This window comes from Sciurus vulgaris (assembly GCF_902686455.1).
Source record: "Sciurus vulgaris genome assembly, chromosome: 11".
NCBI lineage: Eukaryota > Metazoa > Chordata > Mammalia > Rodentia > Sciuridae > Sciurus > Sciurus vulgaris.
Window position 1 is genome coordinate 23,351,413 of NC_136472.1, and position 26,363 is coordinate 23,377,775.

Genomic DNA, 26,363 nt, shown 5'->3' on the forward strand with positions numbered 1-26,363 from the left:
TCAATTACTGTGGTTAGAACAGGTCTTTTTGTATTCTTTAAAAGCAGTAATGCAGAGGATTACTCCTGAACTGACTGGAGGCTTGAAAATATCTCTATATTCTTGTTTAAACTGTCGATTTTGCTTTTCTCTGTGCATACACAGTTATGGAAATAAATGAAAGCCCTATATGTGTCCCCAGAACTGTAATGAATGTGCTCATGTAACAATCAATTCTCAAAAAACTCAAGAGGTGATATTTTCACTCTCACTTTGTAGATGATAAAGCAGATATGTACAGGACCAGGAACTGTACCCAGGTAAAAGAAGTTGCAAGCAGAAGAAATAGGATTTGAATCTGGTCTTACTGATTCCCAAACCAGTCTCTCTCTTTACCACCATAAGGTTGTTCACATTTTCTGTCTAACTCTGGGGTCAATATTTTATAGTGGTATTAGAGAAGGAAGAACTGGGTGTGAGGGACAGGCCAAGTGAAAGGAGCCCTTCCAAAATGAAGAAACACTCATTTACCTAACATTTGGGAGTTGAAATGAATTATTATGTGTCTTTGTGTGTACAGATGAAATTGCTTTGCCTAAACTTCCCTCTGAAGTTGTTCATCATTGTTTAGTATAACATAGTATGAGAATTATAGGTTAAGGAGAAAGGAACAATAAATGTTAAAGAATTGGATGACAAAAAAATAAATAAAGGACTAATTTAAAGCCAGGCACATAAATACATGCCTATAAATCCCATTTACTCAGGAGGGTGAGTCAGGAGGATCACAATTTTAAAGTCAACCTGAGTAACATCATAATACACCATCTTAGAATAAAAAAAATCTAATAATCTAATTATTCTCTTCTTGACTCTATTACTTATTAGAAACTTGTTCTGAAATGGGATCCTTAATTCCTATGTGCATATATAAATAAGCATAAAGATAGGTAAAAAGAAATGATAGCATTAAACATTCATTAACCTTGTTTTGTGAACTAGAACTGCACGTCTATAAAATGTTTAGAACATACATAGAGTTCAGTTACTGTCAGTTAACATAATTGTTCATGTTAGTTTCTGAGATGATTTCCTTACATGTAAGAATGATGGTATAACATCAGTCACAGAGGTTATCTTAAGTATTAGGAGGAATTGTGCATGTGAAGCACTTCGTAGCATGCTATACACGGAACAAATATTACTTGCTTTATAATTAGGTGTCATACAGTTATTAGATTCATTCAACAAATGTTATGAATTATTTTATAGTTGCTCTTTTGTACATTGGTTACATTTTCCTAAGTGTCATCCTCCTCTCTTTACATCAGTTGTTATCATTAATTAATCTGCTACATGAATTATGATCTCTGGCTTTCACCCCTTACTTAACCCCACTCTGCTTCATCCAGGACACAAAATGATGATTACAACAGCAACATCTCATTTCCCCTTCCTTAAGCTCTCATCATCCTTGACTCCTATTCTTATTAAGCTCTCACACTTCCCCATTTCCTAAGGAAAAAAGGGCAACATTCATTAGTTATACCTTGAAGGCAGTCACATCCCGCTCCTACCTCTGATTTGGGGTTTACATGACACTATGAATGTAGCCTCTGAATTCAAATTAGTCTCTCAGTCATCTCAGACAATTAAGAATGCTCAGCCTCTGGCCTTTCTCCCATATACAGTCTTTGCAGAATCTGCACTGGGAGGGGCAGTAATCCTCAAGACTGAGAACATTTTTTTCACCTCACTCAAAAATATGAATACAAAAATCTGCACATATATTCCTACAAGTCAATAGAATCTATCCTTTATTTACTTATTAGAATGGAGAAGTTTAACAAATTCAAGGTTGGATTGTTTTTTGCAGGTATGTGAGTAACTTTTACATCAAGTACATGGAGAATAGGAATAATGTGACGGAGTTCGTTCTTCTGGGCCTTACTGAAAATCCAGAGTTGCAGAAAATTGTATTTGCTATGTTCTTGCTCATTTACATCATCTGCATGATGGGAAATATGCTTATTGTGATCACCATCATGGCCAGCTCATTGTTAGGGTCCCCTATGTATTTTTTCCTGGCCTATCTCTCCTTTATTGATGCCTGCTATGCATCTGTCAATACCCCTAAACCAATGGTGGATTCACTGCAAAAAAGAAAAACCATCTTGTTCCATGCATGCATGACTCAAATCTTTGGGGAACATTTCTTTGGAGGTGCTGAGGTCATTCTACTTACAGTGATGGCCTATGACCGCTATGTGGCCATCTGCAAGCCCTTGCACTATGCAACCATCATGAACCGAAGATTATGTCGCCTATTAGTGGGAATGTCATGGGTGGGAGGCTTTCTCCATGCAACCATCCAGCTCCTCTTTATTGTCCGACTACCCTTCTGTGGCCCTAATGTCATAGATCACTTTATGTGTGATCTGAATCCTTTGCTCAATCTGGCCTGCACTGATACCCACACTCTGGGGCTCTTTGTTGCTGCCAACAGTGGGTTCATCTGCCTGTTAAACTTCCTCCTCTTGCTGGTCTCCTATGTGGTCATCCTGCGTTCCCTGAGAACTCACAGCCTGGAGGGTAGGCGCAAAGCCCTGTCCACCTGTGTTTCCCACATCACAGTGGTTGTCCTGTTCTTTGTTCCCTGCATATTTGTGTACATGAGACCTGCAGCTACTTTACCCATTGATAAAGCCATTGCTGTATTCTATACTATGATTACTCCTATGTTAAATCCGTTAATCTATACCTTAAGAAATGCTCAGATGAAAAATACCATTAAGAAATTGTTTAGCAGCAAAGCCATTTCAGATGACAAATGAAGATACCTCAAGTCCAATATTGATTTAACTGAAGAAAGGATCAAAAGATATTGAACAATCTCAGCAAGGAATGCCTAAAGGATATAGAAAAACCATAATGTCTTTCGTAAATTCTTCATTGATACAACCATACATGGTTGCAAAATAGTGGAGAACACCTAATCCAGGATGATTCTCTCATATTTGTAAAATTCTTCTTAATCAGGGCTTTGTATCGCTAGCTTCAATCATGTATATACATTCATATGCTATCCTTCTAATAAAAATTTAAAAAAGAAATAATTACAAATAGTGTTATTGGGTAATAATCTCTATAACACTTATGAGATATATACACTGCTGTTATAATTTGGATTCAAGGTGTGTCCCCAAAGCACCTGTTAATGTAGAAATATCAGAGATAAGTGATTAGATTATGAGGGCAGTGAACTGATAGGCTATCCTAGTTTGAATGGACTGACTGGGTAGTAATTGTAGGCAGGAGGAGCATGGCTGGAGGAGGTCGCTGAGGATGTGCCCTGGAAGGCTCTCTTCCCTGCAGCCCTTCCTCTCCCTATCTCCTCCCCACTCAGCCATGAGCTGAGCTTTCCTCCCATGGGCCCTTCCCTCATGCTGTGCTGCCTTGGGCCAAGATCAGTAGTGTCAGATGCCTACAGAGGGAGACCTCTCAAACCATGAGCCTGCAGTAGAAACATTCCCCCCCTAAATTGTTTTTGTCAAGTACTCTGGTCATAGCCATGCTAAAGCTGACTAAAACAACTGTTATTATCTCCATTTTACCTGTGCAGATACTGGCGAATGAGGAAGCTGTCAACATAGATACAGTAATGATCCCATAACCAGAAAGCTCCTGATTTTCCAAAGCATGCTCTAAATTCCTATGATATACTCCCAGGAAATGATGAGAAAAAGATCATATAAGTACACATGTTTCAATGCAGACAAAACTGTGCCATGCACATTATATATACTAAGTGATCATAACTAATAATCAAACAGCTTTCTTTAATATTTTTATTAATATGCATATCACAACTGATGTTCCTATTTTTCCAGTAATATTATGGTATCTAAGGATTTTAGAGCTTGAAAACACATGGAATATTTAACCTCTGTGTCGTGAATAACAAAGATTCAATGATATTCCTACATTTTTTGTGATCTTCAGAGGGGTTGTGTAGTGCTAAGGTCACCCTAAGCTCATAACCTATCAAAAAGAACTATTAAAAATATAAAAAACTTGAATGTCAGGAAGGAACTCTACTTACTAAATACCCAGTTAAAATCTTGCTTACTTGCTAAAAATTATCTCCAGAACATACCAAAGTCTGACACCCAATAAGTATTGAATGAAAGATTAAATGTATAAAATAACATAAATAAATTAAATACACTGTAGGAAAGAGTAAGAGAGACAAGGGATTTTTTTTTTTTTTTTCTGCCTTCATCTCACTTAGACTGAGGAGAATCCCAGATAGACCTCTTAGAGGAACCTCATTGCATATTTACTTTTACTTAATATGAGGAATGAGAAATTTTTAAATGTGTTTCTCATCTTAGGAACATGTATTTTACTTCAATATCTCTCAACAAGATTTCATTCTCCTATGGGTGTGGGGTTTTCATGATTTTTCTGTTATGTGGTGGTCACATTTTATTATTAAATGCTATTTTTAAATTTAAGTAACTCTGCTTATACAAAAAGCGATTTCAAAAATATTTCACATTTACTTCTTGCCATACATAGGTTTGAGCCAAAGGAATATTGATATTTTGAAAGCTTTGCAGGTGAATGACAAGATACCTACAAGAGAGCTACCTCCTTCACAGAGCTAAGGATATATTGAGAGCCTCCAAGGAGAGTACAGAACCTTACTTTTGAGAGTTATATATGGTAAAAGGGAAAGGATGTTGTGAAAGCACATTGGAGGACCACTGAACAATGATCTGAAGAGGAGGGTCAGGAAAGTATTCCTAGATGGAAACACATAAAAAATGGCACCCATAGAATAGAACGGGATCAGTAGAGTACAAAGACAAGAAATTGAGTCAAAGCATTCCTAGGACAGGTAATAGACAACAAGAGTCAGGAGGCATAAAAGACCATTCAAGAACACTAATCAACTCCACATGATTGGGATTATTAAGTAAAAAATTATTCATTGAAACACCATAGGTGTGAGCCACTAAGCTATTATAGTTGCTCACTAAGCTACTATGAAGGTAAATTATGACTCCTAATATTGGAGAGGAAATCATAGGCAAGATCATGAAGGCTCCTATAATCCTGTCAAACCCTAATGATGAAGACCATGGAGAAAACATTGAAAGTACTTTTAAACCAGTGAGTGACATGGTTTGATTTTAGTTCCACAATGATAACTCAAGATATAGTAAGAGAAACAACTTGAAGGAGAAAAAGATTGACAGCAGGTTAACAGAGGACAATTGTAATGAGGAGAGTGTGAAAGACTGTGGACTCAACACTGGTCCTGCTGTGAAGGGAGTATAGTGGACTGTTGAAAGCACTTCAGATCTCCTCTTACAAGGCCTGAGGGCCCCACACAGCTAGCATGAGTCTGGGATGCTAACAGTTCACAGTCTTAATCTTTTCCAGGTAATTTAACAAAATGAAAGGGAAGCTACAACCCAGGGATTATGTCCCCCCCATGTTTGGAACCCAAAGCTCACAATAAAGGACTATTAGAAGACCATGAAAGTTGGGTTCCTGCCTCCATGTGGAGTCAGCAGTATAGTACAGTGAACAGTCCAGAGCTGCCAGGTTTCCCAGCTGAAACCAGACTTCACGTACACAATGCACTTCCCTTCCCTACCTCATCAGCTTCTCTAAGTCTTTGCCTCCATACATCACCTTCATAAAAGTTCTCACCTCTTGTTCTGCATCTATAGAACACAAACTGATTTGGAAAAAAAGAGATAGTTCCCCAAATATTTATAAGTCATAAAAAAGAAACAACTGAGGAAGAGTGAAAGAAGAGTCATGACTTAATCATGACTCTTCTGTCACTAGATGGATGAGGGAACTGAGAAGATGGAACACAGAACTATGAGTCTTCCTACATGGAAGGGGTTTCTCCAACTCCAGTAGAAGTGCATCCCTACACCAGTAGGTGTTATACCCACTCCTAAAGAAACTCATCATCTCCCCTGAGGCAGTTGCTCTGCAAGATAATTCTGACTCTGGATTAACATCCATCACACCCTTTGGCTCCTAGACCTACATCTAGACTCAAATTAAAAAAGAAACCTAAAAAAGCTACAAAGTGTGACTCATGAATAGATACACTGGAATCCAATGGGCTACATAAAATTTGTAACATTCATAGGAACATGTGTGGTAGTACATATTATGAAGATGGGGTAACAGTGGAACAAACATAAAGTTGGATGATTGGATGAGGCCAAATGATACAGGTTTATTTAGCAAAAATTCTTTTTTCAGTATTTTATCTCAGGGAAGTAGAGAAGAGCTTGGTTTAGTTAGTTGGTTGCAACAAAAAAGACCCTATTAAGAAAACCTGTTTTTCTTTTTAAAGCATCTAGAATGTACCCCAAAGTCACATTGGCTGAAGGCTTCATCTCCAAAGCAGCAATGATCAGTGATAGAACCCTTGGGAAGTGTTTAGATCGGGAAGGCACTAATCTCATCAATGGAGTAATTCCTTAATAAGTTCGTACCTGAGTGGGCTAGTAGCAGGTGGACAAAGTTGAAGGAAGTCAGTCACTGGGGTGTGCCTTTGAAGGGTGTATTTTGTTTTAGAACCCCAACTGCTTTCTGCTTCCTGGCCTCCATGATGTGAACAGTTTTGCTCTGCATGCCTTTCCACCATGTTGTACTGCCTTACCACAGGCCCACAAACAATGGAGCCAGTGAAGCATGGATTGAAACCTCTGAAACTGTGAGCCAAAATAAATCTTTCCTCTCTAAAAAAAAAAAAAAAAAAGAAAGAAAGAAAGAAAAAAAAAAAAAAAAAGACACTAAAATAGTGCTCATGAGTAAACTAGAAATTCTGAACTTTCCCTGGTCTAACAGTGAGAAAGGGACTCAAAGGCTTAGAAAAAGTGGAATGTAGCATTATTTGTCATTTAGGACCTACTTGACCACCCTGGAAAGGTTCAGAAGACACATATTTAATCACTCCTATGAGAAATAAATTTCTGAAGGGAGCCCTGACATCCTTGAAGAATTCTGTGATTGCTCTTCCTTTGTGGTTAAGACCCTACAGTGGGTGCTGGGGATATAGCTCAGTTGGTAGAGTGCTTGCCTTGCATGCACAAGGCCCTGGGTTTAATTCCAAACACCACACACACACACACACACACACACACACACACAAAATACTTTATAATGGGAACTATGGTCCCTGAAGTAAGAAATCTAAATGTAAAGAGAGTAGTTTTATGCAGGGGTAGCCAGGGCCCAGTGGCATCCCTTAACCTTCAAAAGCATTATAGTTATAATGACAAACAGCACAGTGAATAAGAAATCAGAAAAATCTGACCAGAAAATATGACCAGAAAACACCTATCCCCTTGGGTAGTTTCAGTATTCCCAGAAATGAGATGTATTCCTAATAAATTCTCGATATGTTCAAGCTAAGAAGTTTTATTTTAAGTGAAAGAATGTCAAAACTGAATCACTAAATCAGAAAGTCATGCACCTTCATTCAACTTCAAAACTTTACATGACCAAGAATCTCTAAAATGATTTCAAACACACAAAATCACAGCAAACAAACACACAAAAAAATGCAAACCTGTTAGTCAAGAATACTGTCAGGACCAAAGCTGTGCTTTAGTAATTAAGGAGAGAAACTTGGTTGCATGGTTGCACATGCCTGTATTCACAGGAGCTCTGGAGGCTGAGACAAGTGGATCCAGAGTTCAAAGCCAGACTCAGCAACAGTGAGGTGCTAAGCAACTCAGTGAGATCCTGTCTCTAAATAAAATACAAAATAGGGCTGGGATGTGGCTCAGTGTTTGAGTGCCCCTGAGTTCAATCCCCAGTACACTCCCCTTCCCTCAAAAAAAAAAAAGAAGAAACAAAGACATTCCCAGGAAAACTATTATTATACAAACACAATAATAAATGATGATAAATAAAGTGGAGAAAAAGAATGCTTATTCACTGTTTTTGGGAACATAAGTGAGTACAGCCACGATGGAAAAGAGCATAGAGGTTCCTCAAAAGTGTAAAAATAGATCTTTGAAATGGTTAAGCTATCCCATTCCTGGATACATATCAAAAGGAAATTAAGGAATAGGAAAGACAGTGGATTGATTCTGACATAACTTTCCTATACATCACAGTGAATCTCTAAATCATGTACAACCATAAGACTACTGGGATCCTAACTAGAATAAGATATACTCCATGTTTGTATGATAGAGTATCATAAAAATGAAAGGCATTAAAAATTTTGGTATGACTTACATGTTGTCTCTTTACAATGGATAACTTATTACTTCTAGTGACTAAGATGTATTACAGGGCAAACATTTAAAGACAGAGGAATGCTTAGGCTTAAGAAATTATTGTAGCACAATTAATTACAACTATGGTATAGGATCAGCTTAGTTGCCCTTCAAGAAATGAAAGATGAGATTATGGTACATATACAGAAGAAAGAAATCCTGTTTTCTGCAACAAAATAGATAAAAGTGTGTAGAAATCACTATGTTGAATGATATAGTCAGGTGCAGAAAAGACGAATACCATATGATTTCACTCATATGAGAAATAAAAGAATTTGCACTCATGGAAGTTGAGGGTACAATGGTGGATACCAAAGGTTAGAGAGAGTAGGGGGGCAGGTGAGAGAGAGACAGTGATAAATGGATACAGAGTAACAATTAGAGAGAAAGAGTGAGTGGGTACCGTTAACAATAATTTTTCACACACTTCAAAACACTAAAAAAAATTATTTTGAGAGTTTGTGCCATAGGGAAATGCTAATTTTTAAGACTTAAATATGACTTAACTGCTTTAAACTTTATGCAATGTGTGTATATGCACCAAAATATAACATGGTGCCCCATTAACATGTACAAATATATGCTTTTATGTATTGTTTTAAAATAAACAGAAAATAAGCAAATAAACAAAATGGCCTAGAATGGATGTCTCTTCAAAGAAGACATAATGATTGCCAACATTTTTATACAAATGTCATTTCTACCAATAATCATTAGAAAAAATGCATATCAGAATCATGAGATAGCAACTCAACCTGACAGGATGGGAATTAATAAAAAAAAAGATCACAAATGGTAGCAAGGGTGTGGGGAAAGGTAAAACATGTCACTGCTGGTGGCAGTGTAAATTGATTCAGCCTCTATGGAAGAGTATGAAAGAGTATCATTTTTAAAACATTCAAAAAATAAAACTAATACTAATACTAATAACCTAAGGAATTTCAATCAGAATCTCAATTATGTGTGTCCCCAAATTCTTTTTATGCTATTCACAGTACATAAAATATGGAAGACACCTACATTTCAATTGACAGATAACTAGAGGAGAGTTTGTGATGTATTCAGGTAATGAAAAATAGTAATATATTTAATAAATATAGTAATTTTGGAAATCATTCCTCCTTAGATTTTTGTAGGGTCAGAAGTAAGAGAATCTTACCCCAAGTAAGAGTATCTGCAGGAAGGATCTATAAAATCATTTCAAAGACAGGAAATGTTCAGAAAGCTTTAGATAGCATTATCATTGTTTCTACAACTGTAAACATTAGTCTCTGACATCATTTCCTTACCTGTTAAATGAATAAAATAATAACAAACACAAAGGCCATTCTAACTATTAAAATGAATCAAGTGTGCATAGCCCTTGGTACCTTGGAATGCACAAAATACACCTTAAATATTTGAATATCAACAATTATATAGTAATGAGATTTAGTCAATAAGGATTGTAGATTATTATATAGTATCTCTTTTATACTTTCGTTGATTCCCATCATTCTCTATATCAACTATTATAAGTACTTTGCCTGTGCTTCCTATCTCTGACTTCCACTTACTACGGAACCCCACTCAGCTACATCTACAAAGTCATTTGTGAGAATAGTAGCCAAGATTCCCCCTTCTTCAAATTCCTGTCATCCTTCCATTCATTATCAATTATCTTTTATTATTCTTCATTTTATAACAATAAAGAACAAAATTCTTTACCTGTGTTGAGAAATCTATTACATCTGTCTTTTACCTCCCTTTTTGGACTAAACTGCAACAGTGTAATCTATTCATGCTACACATCATTTCAGAAAATTAAGTATGCTTAGATGGCAGATAACCTAGTCTGTTTACAAAACTTCTTCATCTATATATTTGAAAAAACTCTACACAGGAAACTATTTGAGTAGTCTTTAACAATTCAGAGTTCTTTGTCCCACTTGAAGAAGTAAAAAACACATGCAAAAAAAAAAATTAAACATATGTTCCCACATCTCGGAAGTATTCAGGCACATATTATTTATTAGGATATAGAAGTTTAATTAAACAAAGGTCATGTCAACATTTTCAGGTTATGTAATTAACTTTCACATAAAGTTCATGGAGAATAAGAAAAATTTGACTGAGTTTGTTCTGAGATTTACTGAAAACTCAAAGATGCAGAAAATTATATCTGTTGTGTTTTTGTTCATCTACATCATCCCTATGGCAGGAAATTTGCTCATTGTGATAACCATCATTGCCCGCTCACTCTAGGGCTCCCCCATGTAATTTTTCCTGGCCTATCACTTCTTTTTTGATGCCTGCTATTCCTCTGTCAATACTCCTAAACCAATTGGTGGATTTACTCCATGAAAAAAAGGCCATCCTTTTCAATGGAGGTATGGCCCAAGTCTTTGGGGAACATTTCTTTGGAGGTGCTGAGATTATTCTGCTAACAGAGAAGGCTTATAACCACTATGTGGCCATCTGCAAGCCCTTGCAACTACACAACCATCATGAATTGGAGAGTATGTCGACTGTTAGTGGGAGTGTCATGGGTGGGAGGCTTTCTCCACGCAAGCATCCAGATCCTCTTCATCTTCCCACTACGCTTTCGTGGTCCTGATGTCATCGATCACTTTATGTGTGATCTGAATCCTTTGCTCAATCTGGCCTGCACTGACACCCACACTCTGGGGCTCTTCATTGCTTCCAACAATGGGTTCATCTGCTTATTAAACTTTCTCCTACTGTTGGTCTCCTATGTGGTGTTCCTGCGCTTCCTGAGAACCCACAGCTTGGAGGGCAGGTGCATAGCCCTGTCTACCTGTGCCTCCAACATCACAGTGGTTGTCCTAGTCTTTGTTGCTGGCATTTTTGTGTACATTAGATCATCAGTTACTTTAACCCTTGATAAAGCATTTGCTGTATTCTATACCAGGATAAATCCCATGGTAAATTCCTTTGTCTATAGTTTCAGAAATGCTCAGAGGAAAGATGCAATGAGGAAATTATTTATCAGGTATTTCCGGTCACAAATAAATGTGCCTAAAACTCAGCAGTGATTCGGCTCAGTAAAAGATGCAAGAAGTTTTGGAATGTATCAGCAAAGTATAATTATAAGACAAATATTAAAAAGATTTTATTCATGAACTTTGCATTGAGAAAGTTGAAGTTGATTTAAAAAATTGAGTCAACCTAACATAGGACCATGGCATGTATATTGCATAAAGAATATCCAACATATGTAAATAACAGAACATTATTCAGACTTACAAAAGGAAAATCCTTTCATTTACAACCGAATGGATGAACCCAGAAGACAATATGAAAAAGACAAAAAAATAAGGTCTGGAACAGAAGGACAAATATGACATGGCAACATTTATAGGATAAATGTATAAGAGTCTAACTCATAGATTCATAGAGTGGAATATCCATAGTCATGAAATGAGGAAAGAGGGAAAGAGAAGATATTAATCGAAGAATGCAAAAGCTTGGTTGCATGACATGAATAAGTTCTAGAAGTCTATGCACCTTAGTTCTTATGCTTATCTGTACTTCCTTCCATACTTAAAATTTTGCTAAGATGGTAGATCATATGTTAGATGTTCTTATCACAGCAATAGTAACAAACAAGAGGTGAGGAACAATTCTGAAGAGGATAAGATAGGTGATTGAATGGTTTTATGATTTAGATTGTGGGAACAGTTTCATATACTTATATCTATCTCCCAACAGCAAGTTTAATATAATATTTCTGTACATTTTTTGTGTGTAAATTATACCTCAAACAAGTGTTATTTGAGAAATGATAACAGAATCCACAGGCTTTGAGTAAATTGTGTATGCGTTTACACACACTGGACTTGACAAAGACTATATCTGTAATATGCTGAGCACTTATAATGAAATAGGAAGAAATCAGGAAAAAATACTTTTAAATTATGCAATTATATAAATAGAATTTTCACAAAATAGTATCATTAATGAAAAATATGAATATGAAAAAATTCCTGTAGTTAGTCATCAGGAAATTTTAATTTAAAACCAAAACAATTTATACCTATATACTTCAAAGAATGACAGAATGGAAAACAATAAACAATGCCAAGTGACAAAATATGGAGAGATTTAAACTTTCTTCCTGTGTTTCAAATATCTTTCCAAATTTGTCATGCTGCTTATTATTCCAAACTGATCAGACCCTGAGACTGGGGATTACTAATTTAGAGTCATCTGGGGATTCTGACTATTTCCAAAAGACTATGAAAATTAGGAAAAGCAGCTTTGGAGTTATCTACTTAAAATGTCTCTCATTAAAGTTATGTCTTCACTGCTTTAGCTCCCAAGCAATCAAGAATGGGTTTTCATAAGTGGTTTAAAAATGGTAAGAATTAAAAAGTTCCTCTGTGACAAGTATCATCAGGGAGCCTGCACCACTGGTCTCCAGGCTGGACTTAGGCCACCATGCTGTTTACATGGCATTCAGCTTTCCTATCAATCCCCACTTGTTTACCTTCAAAGTGCAGGGAATACCATCTGTGTTCAAGAGTGGGTGACACTCAGACATAATGCCAAGACAATCACTTCTAAAACAAAGCCTTTCCAACAAGCAGATAACTCATTCCTGAGAGAGGATGCACAGCTGCAAGCAAGGTACCTGAGGTTTTATGGGAACCACTTTAAATATCTGGAGAGTGTGAGATGTAAATGTTCCTTGTTGTAGAGCAGACACCTTGTGTGTGCAGTTACCCACTGAAATGCTTTTCCTTTGCACTTCCTACATCCTGCCCTGATGGACCAGAACCAGGTAATGAAGATCATTTCTCCACTGTGAATCAAGTGAATCCATTCTAAATTAAAACCTCTGGATTTCTGTGAAATCACTTTAGTCTCTTATGTGAGACTGAAAGATTTAAACTTAAAAAGACACATGGTTAAAAATGTTTGATTTGATACTGAATTGAGTGTGTTTTTTTCTCAACTCCATTTTATCTTTCATATTGAAATATTCTTATTGCAAGAGGAACTCATTTGATGATGGATTTGTGCCTGAACACACCGAAATGTCACTAAAATCATCTACATCTGCAAAAGTAGGTTTTCAACAGTGGTGATGTTTATAAAATAGTGTTATTTTTTATATACAGGTAGCATTACTTTTCTATATTTGTCAAATACAATCATAGAAAATCTCATCTGTACCCCAAATTTTCAAAGCTCATTTGCAATATAATATTAACCTAATTTAGCTTTAAACAATTTGTTACTGATAAAGATGAAGCACTTTCTAAAACCCAGCTGTCTAGCACCAGGGACCATTATTTAGTGAATAGACATATAAATTAATAACTGGGGTTAATTTTGAAAACAAAATTTAATACACCACTCACACACAAAAGACCTAAATATGAATATTAATGGACACAAATCATCACTTTTTGGTCTAAACATAGACAAGTGGGACTCTTTCTGGTGTCAAATACTGGATAATACAGGTGTCTCTGACATCTTTAAAAGTAATTTTGGAAATCATTCCTCCTTAGATTGTTGTAGGGTCAAAACTTTCTCAGTGTGATTTCTCAAACCGTCAATTCTGCTCTCTGCTGAGTGCACACACAGTGATAAATATGAGTGAAAGTTCCTATGTGTATCCCCAGCTCTGGGGTGGATCTGTTCACATAACAATCAATTCTCCTAACAAATGGTGAGGAGGTATTGTTATTCTCATTTTATAGATGATGATGTAGTTGTGTGAATTGGCAGGAAATGCACCCCAAGTAAGAGAATCCGCAACACGAATCCATTAAATTGCTTAAAACACATGAAATGTTCAGAAATATTCAGAAAATATTGTCACTGTTTTTAGAACAGTAAACATTAGTTTCTGACATCATTTTCTTACCTGTTAAATGTACAAAATAATGCCAAACACAATGCTATTCTAATTATTAAAATGAATTGTGTGCATAATATTTTGTACCTTGGAAAACACAGAATTCACATTAAAATATTTCATTATCAACTATTAGTAGGTTCTTGAAATTAGTCACCAAATATAGGTTATTTTGTAGTATCTTTTTATATTTTATTACATTTCCAAAATTATTTATATTAAATATAATACATTTCTACCTGGGGCTCCTGCCTCTGGCTTCTACTCCTCTGAACCTCACTCAGCTTCATCCTGGACACATGAGACTAGTAGCCAAGATTCCCCTTACTCAACATCCTTGTGATCCTTTCATTCTCTATTCTCATTTGTCATTCTCCATTTCCTAATAATAAGGTGTAAATTTTTTTGCATTTAAATAGATATCTAGTACATTCATCTTCTACCTCCCTTTTTGGGCTAAGCTACTACTGGTGTATGAAATCCATTATTTCAATTCAGGATGAAACTCATTCCAGATATGTAAGTGTACTAAGATACCTATTATCCAGTTTACAAAAGTATAAGGTACTTTTTTCATACTATTCATCCAGGAGCAATTTGAGAAATCCTCAAGAATTCAAAGTCCTTTGTTCCATCTAAAAACATAAATGATACCACAAAAACATACAAATATCTTAAGATTTCACAACTCAGAGGAATTCAGGCATTTAATATTTATTAGAATGGAAGAGATGAATAAATTCAAGGTTCTGTCAACCATTCCAGGTAATATAATAAACTGCCACGTGAAACACATGGAGTCTACAAACAATGTGACAGAGGTTATTCTTCTGGGACTTACACAAAACCCAAAGATGCAGAAAATTATATTTGTTGTGTTTTTTCTCATCTACATCATCTCTATATCAGGAAATTTGCTTATAGTGATAACCATCATTGCTAGCTCACTCTTGGGGTCCCCCATGTACTTTTTCCTGGCTTATCTCTCCTTTATTGATGCCTGCTATGCCTCTGTCAATACTCCTAAACTGATCGTGGATTCACTCCTTGAAAAGAAGACCATGCTTTTCAATGAATGCATGGCCCAAATCTTTGGGGAACATTTCTTTGCAGGTGCTGAGATAATTCTGCTCACAGTGATGGCCTATGACCGCTATGTGGCCATCTGCAAGCCCTTGCACTATGCAACCATCATGAACTGGAGAGTGTGCATCCTGCTAGTGGGAGTGTCGTGGGTGGGAGGCTTTTCCATGCAACCATCCAGCTGCTCTTCATCTTCCCACTACCCTTCTGTGGCCCTAATGTCATCGATCACTTTATGGTGATCTGAACCCTTTGCTCAATCTGGCCTGCACTGATATCCACACTCTGGGGTTCTTCGTTGCTGCCAACAGTGGGTTCATGTGCCTGTTAAACTTCCTCCTCCTGCTGTTCTCCTATGTGGTCATCCTGCACTCCCTGAGGACACAGAGCATGGGGAGCAGGCGCAAGGCCCTGTCCACCTGGGTCTCCCACATTACAGTGGTCATTTTATTCTTTTTTCCCTGCATATTTATGTACATGAGACCTCCATTTAATTTATCCATTGATAAAGCAGTTGCTGTATTCTATACCATGATAACTCCCATGTTAAATCCTGTGATTTACACTTTGAGAAATGCTCAAATGGAAAGTGCCATTAGAAAATTGTTCAGCAGGAAAATTATTTGATAAATGAATGTGCTTAAATCCCAACATTGATTCAAGAGAGGAAAGGATGAATGAACATTTTCTAATATCTCAGCAAAATATGTTGGAAGGCCATGAAAATAAAAATTGTTATTCATAAACTCTGCTTTGAAAGAAGTAGAAATAGTTACAGAAAATGGAGACAAGCTAACCCCGGACAATTTACACACATTACAAGTTTCTACCAATTCTGGTCCTGTTTCTCCTAACTTTATCTGTTTATATGGATTTATAGTGTTTCCTTCTAATAAAAGCGAAGATGTCAAAAAAACACTGGTATTGATCAATTATGTCTGTCACACTAAATCATGTAAACACTGCTATTGTTCCTGACAGAAACGGGGAGTTATCAGAACAGATGTACTGATGACCCAGTAACCAGAATATGACTGATTTTCTGGACCATCCACTTAGCTCCAGTCATATACTGACAGCAATAATTTTGCTTGTTACAATTTTTGAGAAGAGGACTGTACTTAGCATATTATAATACTCTTTGATTATCTATTATTAAAATTAAGATATTTTATCATTATTCATTACTATTTTATAAGTCAGAATGGATGGTCATATATTTTTAATATTATGGTATCTAAATTCTTTGGGTCATTCATATACTTTACAAGTGGTAAGAAAGATTCACCTATGTTTCTAAGTTTCCTTTTAGTCTTTAGAAACAGGGTATTGTTCATATCATTGCCTGCTGATAACCCATTAGAAAGAGTGATGAGTTAAATAAGAGTGCTTTAATGTCACTTCGGAATTCCTATTTACTAAAAGTGCAGTTATAATCCATAAAGCACTTGCCTGCTGGCTGCCAATATTTTTCACAAGTTGCACAATGTTTGGAACCTGATTACATATTGAATAAATTTTAAAAAGTATAAATCACAGAAGTGAATTCAATAAAATGTACACTAAAAATGATTACATGAGATTACAGGAAATTTTTCTGCCTTTATTTTCTTCAGAATATATATATTTTCTTTCTTCTGAAGAGAATTCTCAATTGTCCTCTAAATGAAAACAAAAATTTGTCTAACCTTCACTTAAACTGAGGAATGGGAATGAATATGGAACTGAGTTTCACAATATATGAAAAGTGTTTACCTTGATATTCCCTCAGGAGGACCTTATTATTCTACAAATGTGAGCTGCTTATAATTTTCTTTTTTCTTTGTGGTTATATTTCATTATGAAAAGTTGTTTTTCATAACACATAGATCTTTCTGCACACAAAGAAATTACAGTATTAAGTACTTTTAATGCAATTCTTCCTTCACTCATTAATAAACATTATTTTGCTTCCAAGGAATATATATTGATGGGTTTCTGGTGTGACTTAAAGTACAATTAGCTTCTTCCTTTCTAAACTTAAAATCAATCGAGAGACTCTCAGAAAGGAGTAGAAAATTACTGCTGAGTATTAGAAAGAGTAAGACAGAAAGGGTGCTATGAAATGATACATGATAGGTACCAAACAGAGATCTGGGGCATGAGTCAAGAAGTTGCTCAATTCACAATAGCTAGATTGTAGAACCAACCAAGATGCCCTTCAATTGATGAATGGATAAAGAAATTGTGCTATATGTACACAAAGGAATATTACTCTGCCATAAAGAATAAAATTATGTCACTTGCTGGTAAATGGATAGAGTTAGAGAATATCATGCTAAGTTATATAGAACAAGTCCAAAAAACCAAAGATAGAATATTTTCTCTGATAGTGGATGACGATAACATAATGAAGGGGGCAGGTGGCAGGGGGGAAAAGAAGAATGAGAAAACTTTGGAGGGTTTAGAGGAAAATGGGGTAGTAGGGGTTAGGGGAAGAAAAGATAGTAGAATGAGACAGACAATATCACCCTATGTATACGTATGATTACATGAATGGTGTGAATCTACATTGCGTACAACCTTAGAAATCAAAATTTGTACCCCATTTACATACAATGAATCAAAATGCAGCTTGTAAAAATAAAAAATTAAAATTAAATAAAATAAATTTGACAGGGAAAGAAAAAGGATTCATAGATGGAAAAACATAAAAAAATGACACCCCAGGGTTAGGGTGGGATCAGTAGCGTGAATAGTAAAGATATGAGGTCAAATCATTCCTAGGACAGGTAGTGGACACACAGATTTAAAAAAACAAGAACTGCAGAAAAACTTCAATTCAACTTAGTTATAGTTATTAAATGATCCATTCATTCAACATTATTTTCATCAAAACCCCACTAGTGCCAGGCATTCGCTGCATACTAACTTAGTATAAAGGTAAATTGTAACTTCTGATATTTGAGAGACAGAGAAGGCCAAGATCAGGAAACGTCTCATAATACTGTTAAAGCTTAATGTTAAGGACTGTGGGTCAAACATTGAAAGCATTTCAAATCTAGCAAGTGATGTAGTTAGAACCTTGTTTTATGAATCAAGGGGACAATAACAGACTATCAAAAGACTACAAAAGGTTTGTGTCCCCTGGCCTCCAGGCAGACCACTTTATTCAGTACAAGGAGTACTGTAGAGCTGCAGAGGCCAAAGCTAAAGCCAGACTTCACTTGAGACAACATACTTTCTTCCCTACCATATTGGCTTCCCTGACTTCCATATGCCACTTGGTAAAAATCTTCATCTCCAGTTCTGTGTTCTGTGGAACACAAACTGACACACACAGAAAGAGGAATTGTTCTCCAAATATTTTTAAAAGCTGCAGATAACACTGATATAAGAAGGAAGATTAGAAAGAGAAGAATCATGGGTGAGATCCAAGTTTCCATCACCACATGGATGAAGGAATTGAGAAAACTGAAGTAAAAGAAATAAGAACTTTTGCAAAGTGAAAAAGGTCTGTCCATTTCCTGTAGAAATGCCCTCCCTCTACCTGAGGATTGTCTCTCCAGCCCTGTTTTAGGATTGCTCTTACACTGCCTGAGGAAACTATAATGCCTCTCCTGAGGCAGCCAGGCTCCCCTGTTCTGTAGCACCATGGCGGCCAGGGAGTCAACCACTGCAAGTTAGTGTAAGCCTTGACCATGGCGCACAGGCTACCTGCAACCTGGATAGAATGACCTGACCAGTGTATAGGAACTATCTGCCCAGTGACATTTTAAAAGTGGCTAAGCCTTTGGTGCCCCTTGGTTCTTGAGAAGAGCTCTAGGACTTAATCATGGAATTTTTGTCATTTGGAAAATACACATTTTTTTTAGGAGATTAAGAAGTATACCGCCATGGGTTTTAATATTGGTAACAGTGCAGTGAGGTTAGGTATGTAAGCTTCAATGGTGTCTCAAGATTTGGATTTTTAAAAGACAGATCTGTTAGGTCAGAATCAAATTATTTAAGACAAAAATGATTTTAACAGATTCTACTTTTCCACTTTTTATTTTTTACTTTATTATTTGGTACATTATATTTATGCATAGAAATGGGATTCAAGACTCATTGAGAGTTTCTATTAGACTTTTATGCATAAAATCCCATTTAACTTTTGGCTATCAAATGTGAACATCTCAAGTTACATTTGAAAGGATCATTTGCTTTCCCTTTTAAATGCCCATATATGACTCTTCTCTTACTTTTCTTTTCTTTTACCCTCACATTAATGTATTTCTCTTTGACTATCATTTCCTACTGACTGGTGATCCTTTCTTGGCCCCAAAGTAACCCCCCTCTTTTTCATGTGAAGGTCAGCTGAAACTTCTCAGGAGTCACTTTTAGAAATTTGTGAGAAAACTCTTGGTTCCTTCCATTTTTTTCTACCAATTCTAATATCTGCCAGGATGGGTAACAGTGGTCTTGCTGACCACATATGAATTAACTTGGAAGCATTGGAAACATTTCCCTTCCTAGTGAACCTTCTCTTTGCAGAATATGCAGCAGTTGGCTTCCTGTTTTCTAGGTTTCTCTAGATTCCCCTGATGAGGGAGTTGGGAGGCTCACCAGATTTGCAGGACCTGAGAGGGGTCCCATTGTTCTTTAGGTCCTGGATGACCCTGGGGGACAATGACCAAAATATTGGTGGTTTTTAAAAATCTTTTATTTTCTTGTTTTTGTCCTCCAAGTCTCAGTTGTTGAACATGAAGAAAGTCAATTCCACCAGTCTTGAAATAGATGTAGTGAGTAAGAAAGTACTCTCTTGCTACATTGCTTTCTCTTTCCTGGTCCATTTGTGGACTCAAGGAGAATTTCCTATGAGGTGGAAAAACAACTTGAGCCTGATTACTGATGGTTTCACAGCATATACATGCTAAACATGGACAAATAGAGGACATCGGCCCCTGTCTGTGAAGTATCTAAAAAACAGAAAACAGATAACAAAGTCAAGTGAAGACCACAGTGCTTGATTGTAGTATAATAAGAAATGACACATTTCTTAAATCAGGAAAGAAAGTTTTCCACATTACCCCTATCCCAACACCAAGGAACACTGCATCGAGAGGAAATCCCATCAAGCTTCAAGAGAACATAGAAAAATGTTTCAATACTATACCACAGATTAAAGCAACTTAAAAGCAATAAAAATCCTTTAGCTAAAAATATACCATGTGAAAATAAAAATATGATAGCATCAATAGCAGATATATCAAACAGAACAAAGTATTATAAGATCAAAGAGAGACTATTTGAAAATATACATTCAGAGGAGCAAAGGGGAAAACAGAATGGAGAGGAAGGAACAAAGTTTATGGAACCTTTGAGCCAAAGGTAAAAGAGCCAATATTTGAGCTATTAGGGTTCAAGACAAACTTGAGAATGCCAGATGGTAGACAGCTTACTCAAGGAAAACCATCCAAAGTAGAGAAGGATACAAATACACAGGTACAGGAAGACCAAAGTTCACCAGGCAGACTTAATTCAACCATATCTAATCTGTGATATCATACAATCAAGTTCTTGAAGACGAAAGATAAGAAGGTTCAAGGCAGCAAGAGGGAAGAAACAAAACTCCTAAAAGTGCCGAAATTGACCTAATAGAAGACTTATCAGCAGGTCTTTCAAGGCCAGGAGAGATCTTTAAAAAAAAAAAGCACACAGAAAAACAACAGCAAAAAGCTGTCAATCCAGAACACTGTACCCAGCAAGACTATCCTTTAAAAATGAACAAGAAATAAAGACAATCCCAGGCAAACAGAAGTTGGGAGAATATATTCCCATCACACGTGTTCTACCAGAAATGCTAATTGGAGTTCAAGGAGTTTCTCGAACTGAAAGGAAAATAAGTCAGTGCTTTAAAAGAAGCAACCAGAAGGTACAAAATTCAAGAGCAAGAGTAACTGTACAAATTCCCAAAGCTACATTATTTTAAATATGCTGCATTAGTCATTCATATCTTTAGTATGAAGAAAAAGCAATAAAATAAATAATGATAGTATGTTAGAAATGGGCAAAACCAAAATACAATAATAATATAAAGATATTAAAGAGGACATCAGTACTTCATGAGTACTGATCAGAGTACAAATATTTAGGAACAGAGTACAAATATTTAGTATTTTATTAGTGTATTTTCTCTTGTTTTTATTTCTAATCTTGTCTTTATGATCTTGTTTTGTTTACATTATTTCAAATACCTTGGTATCATCAAAAGATTATTTCTCAGCCCTTATGGTAGCCACAAAGCAAAAATCCATAACAGATAAATAAAAAAGAATAGGAAAGAAATAAAAAGACTTGCAGTAAATCACTTAACTAAAAAATAAGACTGTAAGGGAGAGAAAGAAAAGGAGGAACTACAGTAAATCTAGAAAACAAGTTATAATAAATATAGGGAAAATACTCAGTATCATTAGGCATTGGGGAGGTGCAAATGAAAACTCCAGTGAAATACTATTTTATTCCTAGTAGGGTCAACATTATTAGCACACACAAAAAAATAACAAATTCTACTAAGGATATAGAGAAAAAGGAACCCTCACATATTGTTTGTGAGAAGGTAAATTGTTGTGGGCACTATGGAGAAAAGTATGGAGGCTCATCAAAAAACTAGAAATAGAGCCACTGCAGGATACCACTCTCCCCCTCCTGGGTGTGTATTCAAAGAAAATGAGGTCAGCATACAAAAGTGATACCTGCACATGCATGCTTATTTCAGCACTATTTGCAGTAGTTAATGTTTAGAGTCATCCTCCATTTCCATAACCAGGTGAAAGGATAAAAGAAATGTGGTACATATACACTGTGGAGTGCTATTCTGAAATAAAAAAAAAAAAAAAATTAAATCCTTTCAGTTGGAGGAAAAGTGAATTGAAAAAGAAGATTTTCAATTAAGCAAAAGTAAAATTATCCAGACAGGCTAGACTGGAATCTCATACCTATCATTCCAGTGACTTGAGAGACTGAGGCATGAGTATTCCAAGTTGAAGACCAGACTCAGTAATTTAGTGAGGCCCTACGTAAGATCCTATCTCAAAATAAAAAATAAATAAGAAGGGCTGGGGATGTAGGTCAATGGTTAGGTGCCCCTGCATTCAATCCCCAGGGCCAAAAACAAAAACAAACCAACAAATAATAATCCACACATAGAAAGACAAATACTGTATGTTCTCTCTCATATGTGGAAACTAAATATGTATATTTTATCTAGAAAAAAATTATATATCCTAAAAGATGTTACCTTAGGAACAAGATGGGGGTCAGTGGAGGTGACACTGGCGGATGAGGGTGAAGGGAGGGTATGTGATTACTGTCAATCACAATGTTGTTTTTGTAGAAATACCATAGTGGATTTCACAAATTTTTATAATTTAATATATGTTAATGAGAAGAAATTGAAACTATAGTATTCAAAACAATGTATCACAACACAAAAGAGACATATTACCAATGTAAAAAATAAAGAGCTCAGAAATAACACCAGTCAGATATCACCAAATCATTTCCATCAAAGTGTTAAGATCATTGGATGGGAATGGGAGAATTTTCCATATATGATGTTGGGAAAATTAAATTTCCTCATGTCAAACATGAAAGCTGGACCATTATTTTATACCACACAAAATCAACTTGAAATAGATAAAAAATGTCAGAATTAAAACTCTAAAAATATCAAAAAGATCATAATGAAGCGCCACCGCAGGACCGCTATCCCCCTCATATAATTTCTCATATAAAACACCAAAATACAGGTAACAGAAGAAAAATAGATAAATTGGTTTGCATCTAAATATTGAACTTCTTTACAACAAAGGGTATAATCAATAAAATGAAAAGGGAACTCATGGAATGGGAGAAATGCATGCAGTCATACATGATCATAGATAATATCCAGAAATATATATACATACACACACACATATGTAAACACCTATGACTAAACATCAAATAAAATTCAATTTTTAAAAATAAGCCAAGTACTAGGTAGACACTTCTCCAAAGAAGATAAAAAAAATTGCTAATAAGCAGAAGAAATAATGCTCAACATCTCTGTTCATAGGGAGATGTAAATCAAATGTATAGAGAAATAGAACATTGAACCCATTCACGTGGCTACTATTTAAAATAAGGAATAAGAAGAATTGGAAAAGTTGTGTAAAAATAGAAACATTTGTGCCCTGTTCCTAGGTATATAAAATGTTTGACTTATATGAAAGACATTTCTTCTTAAAAAATTAGAACTACTAGATGATCCACCATTCCATTTTTATGTGTAAACACAGAAGAATTGAACTCATGGACTTTAAGAGATATATATGTACAATCATGTACATTTAGTCACATTATTTTCAATAGCCAACACACACAAACAATTCAAGTATTCTACAGCAAATGAATGAATTTAAAAATGTGATATACACATACTATGGAATGCTATCCAGTATTAAAAGGATGTCCCAATACTTGCTACCACATGGGTAAAGCTTGAGAACGTTATGTTAAGAAAAATTAGCCATTCACAAAAAGCCTAATGCTGTATGATTCTATTTATATGAAGTACCTAAAGTAGTAAAACTTGTAAAATCATTTGGAAGTTTTTCATGGGAGGTGTTTTATGTTTTCTTATTTAGTTAGTTACTCAATATTTTATATACTTGGGCACTCATGGATATTTATTTTTTGGTTTAGGCTCTATTTCAATATTGTGTTACTCACTTATGGTTTGATTTTGATGGATTCTATCCATTGATTCCAGTTTCCTTTTTGCATATGTTCATTAATGTACGTGCATTTTATAACTCCCTACTTTGTGCTACCACATACGGTTCAATAGATCTTATAATTTGTACCCCAGACTTAAAATCACTCATTTCATCAAGAAGCCCTTAGATTTCTATTGAAGAATGGTACTAAAAATAATAACCAGGATTCTACAACTATTATTTCTTACTGTATTAATAATGGCACAGATAACTTTAGCACCATTAAATACAATAGGCCACCTTTTTTTTCCCACAATCTAAGACAAATTGAAGTTTAATTCATTATCACATTTGTTTATGTTTATTAATTGGGAGGGAAGGGACGCTCTAAAGAACAGCCTTCCTCCAGATTCCTATGTTCAGCATCAATTTGTGTATAAAGACTCCTCCCAGGATGACAAAAGAGAAGTCTTCACATCCAGAATCCTGTGTAATTATGGGTTTAAGGAAATGGGTAAATCTGGAACTGACTTATCTTCTCTTCTAAAATGTATATGAGAACCAAAGCTTCTAATTGCAAGTTTAAAGTGATTCTGGTTCAGACAGAATTAGAGTAGGATTTTTAATTCTCATTTAAATAAGTGACATCCAAAATGCCTAGAGAAGAAAAATGGGCAAATGAATATACCTAATTTGTACAAGATTTAGCAAAGCAAGAAAGAATTGCACTTGGAAATAACATAGGTATTCATAATAGTTGCAGGAAATTAGTTGTATCAATGCCACAGTCAGTATCTAATGAACAGCAGGACTTTATGGAAGACAGAAATTTGAAAGACTCCTCTGAGAGCACTACAATCTAAGAGAAGGAGATGGAAATAAGAAACATGCACAGCAGTGGCAGATGGACATGGGCACCACTCCATGGGTAAGGAATACTGGTAGAGAGGGAGATGAGAAGTAAATGAAAATAGTACCTATTGGGGTGTTCCAGGAAAATACTTCATGGTTCACAGTGGTGATGATGTTGCCATGGATACAGTAGAATTCAAACATCCTCTCTCCTCAGTGGTTATTGAGCATAGAAGGGTATGGAACACCATTGCATTATATCTATAAGAAATATAGAGATGACGAAGCGATGAAGCCCTGGTATGGTTTGAATGTGAGGTGTCCCCTAAAAGCTCACATATGAGACAAAGCAAGAAAGTTCAGAGAAGAAATGATTGGGTTGTGAAAGCCTTAACCCAATCAGTGAATTAATCCCCTGATGGGATTGCCTGAGTGGTAACTGGAAGAGGTGAGGCCTTGGAGTATATATTTGCATCTGGTGAGTGGAGTTCTTTTATTTCCTGATCATCATGTGAGTGGGCTCCCTCTACCACACGTTTCCACCACGATGTTCTGCATCACCTCAAGCCCTGAGGAATGGAGCTGGCCTTCTATGGACTGAGACATCTGAAACTGTGAGCCCTCTAATAAACTTTTCCTCTTCTGAAATTGTTCTGGTTAGATCTTTTAGTCACAGTAGTGAAAAGGCTGATTAAAACAGCCCCCTTATGTTGCTTCATTCTAATGTACATCTTTCTTATGTATCTATGAAATTTAGTTTATTTATTTGATTTTGACTTTTGTTTAAGTACATGTGGAAAATCTCATGAAGGCAAGTGAACATTTAGGTAATGGCAATGTGGTGGTGTGTGATTATTCAAAGAACACTGCATTTCTAAGATACCCCTGCAACTGACTCACCATCTCCATCAAGTATCTAGATCACAATGCTGCCCTGGGAATATGACAGTGCCTCCTGCCTACACCAGAACACAATTGTTAAGGCCAAATTTTATGCCATTGTGAATAGACCTTCTAGTAAGGTAAGGATTTTCAGAACTTTATTTTTAATGCATCAAGAACATAACACTTTTTTTTATGAAAGTGGAGAATATCATGCTAAGTGAAATTAGCCAAACTTAGAAACTCAGAGGTCAAGTGTTTTCTCTCCCATGCAGGAAAATAAAGGAAAGGGGGAGGGAAGGATAGAAGAACATAAAGAACCAATCAAATATAAGTTAATAGATGATCAAAAAGAAGACAGAATAAAGTACAAGAAAGAGAATGGGAAAGGGGAGGGAGTTATGGGGTGAAGAGAGGGAGGGGAAATTTTGAACTGAAATTAATGTTAATGTATGTAGGAGTAATGTTGTCATGAACCCAACTACAATGTATAACTATAAAGCCTAAAAGAAAAAGAATATAAGACGTTTTCAAATTTTACCGAAATACTTTTTTAAACTAGATCTTCCTCCAATCTCCTGTCCAACTCAGATATTATGAGCACTTTGTTATTTTTTGATCCCTTTCTAATAGGGTATGCATATA

At 35.8% G+C, this 26,363-nt stretch overlaps 1 protein-coding gene and 2 pseudogenes across 3 annotated transcripts; all 3 read left to right on the forward strand.

The window, feature by feature from the left end:
* Positions 1-1,883: 1,883 nt before the first annotated feature.
* LOC306639071 (olfactory receptor 4C46-like) lies at positions 1,884-2,813 on the forward strand (the record flags this gene model as incomplete). The annotated part of the gene is made up of 1 exon (XM_079102509.1): positions 1,884-2,813. One exon carries the CDS (start codon positions 1,884-1,886, stop codon positions 2,811-2,813), a length of 930 nt encoding a protein of 309 aa, XP_078958635.1.
* Positions 2,814-10,397: 7,584 nt separating this feature from the next.
* Positions 10,398-11,344, forward strand: LOC306639784 (olfactory receptor 4C46-like; annotated as a pseudogene). Its single transcript has one exon. The product of its transcript is annotated as an olfactory receptor 4C46-like (transcript).
* A 3,628-nt stretch (positions 11,345-14,972) lies between these two features.
* LOC306639144 (olfactory receptor 4C46-like) lies at positions 14,973-15,943 on the forward strand (annotated as a pseudogene). Its single transcript has one exon. The product of its transcript is annotated as an olfactory receptor 4C46-like (transcript).
* Positions 15,944-26,363: the final 10,420 nt, after the last annotated feature.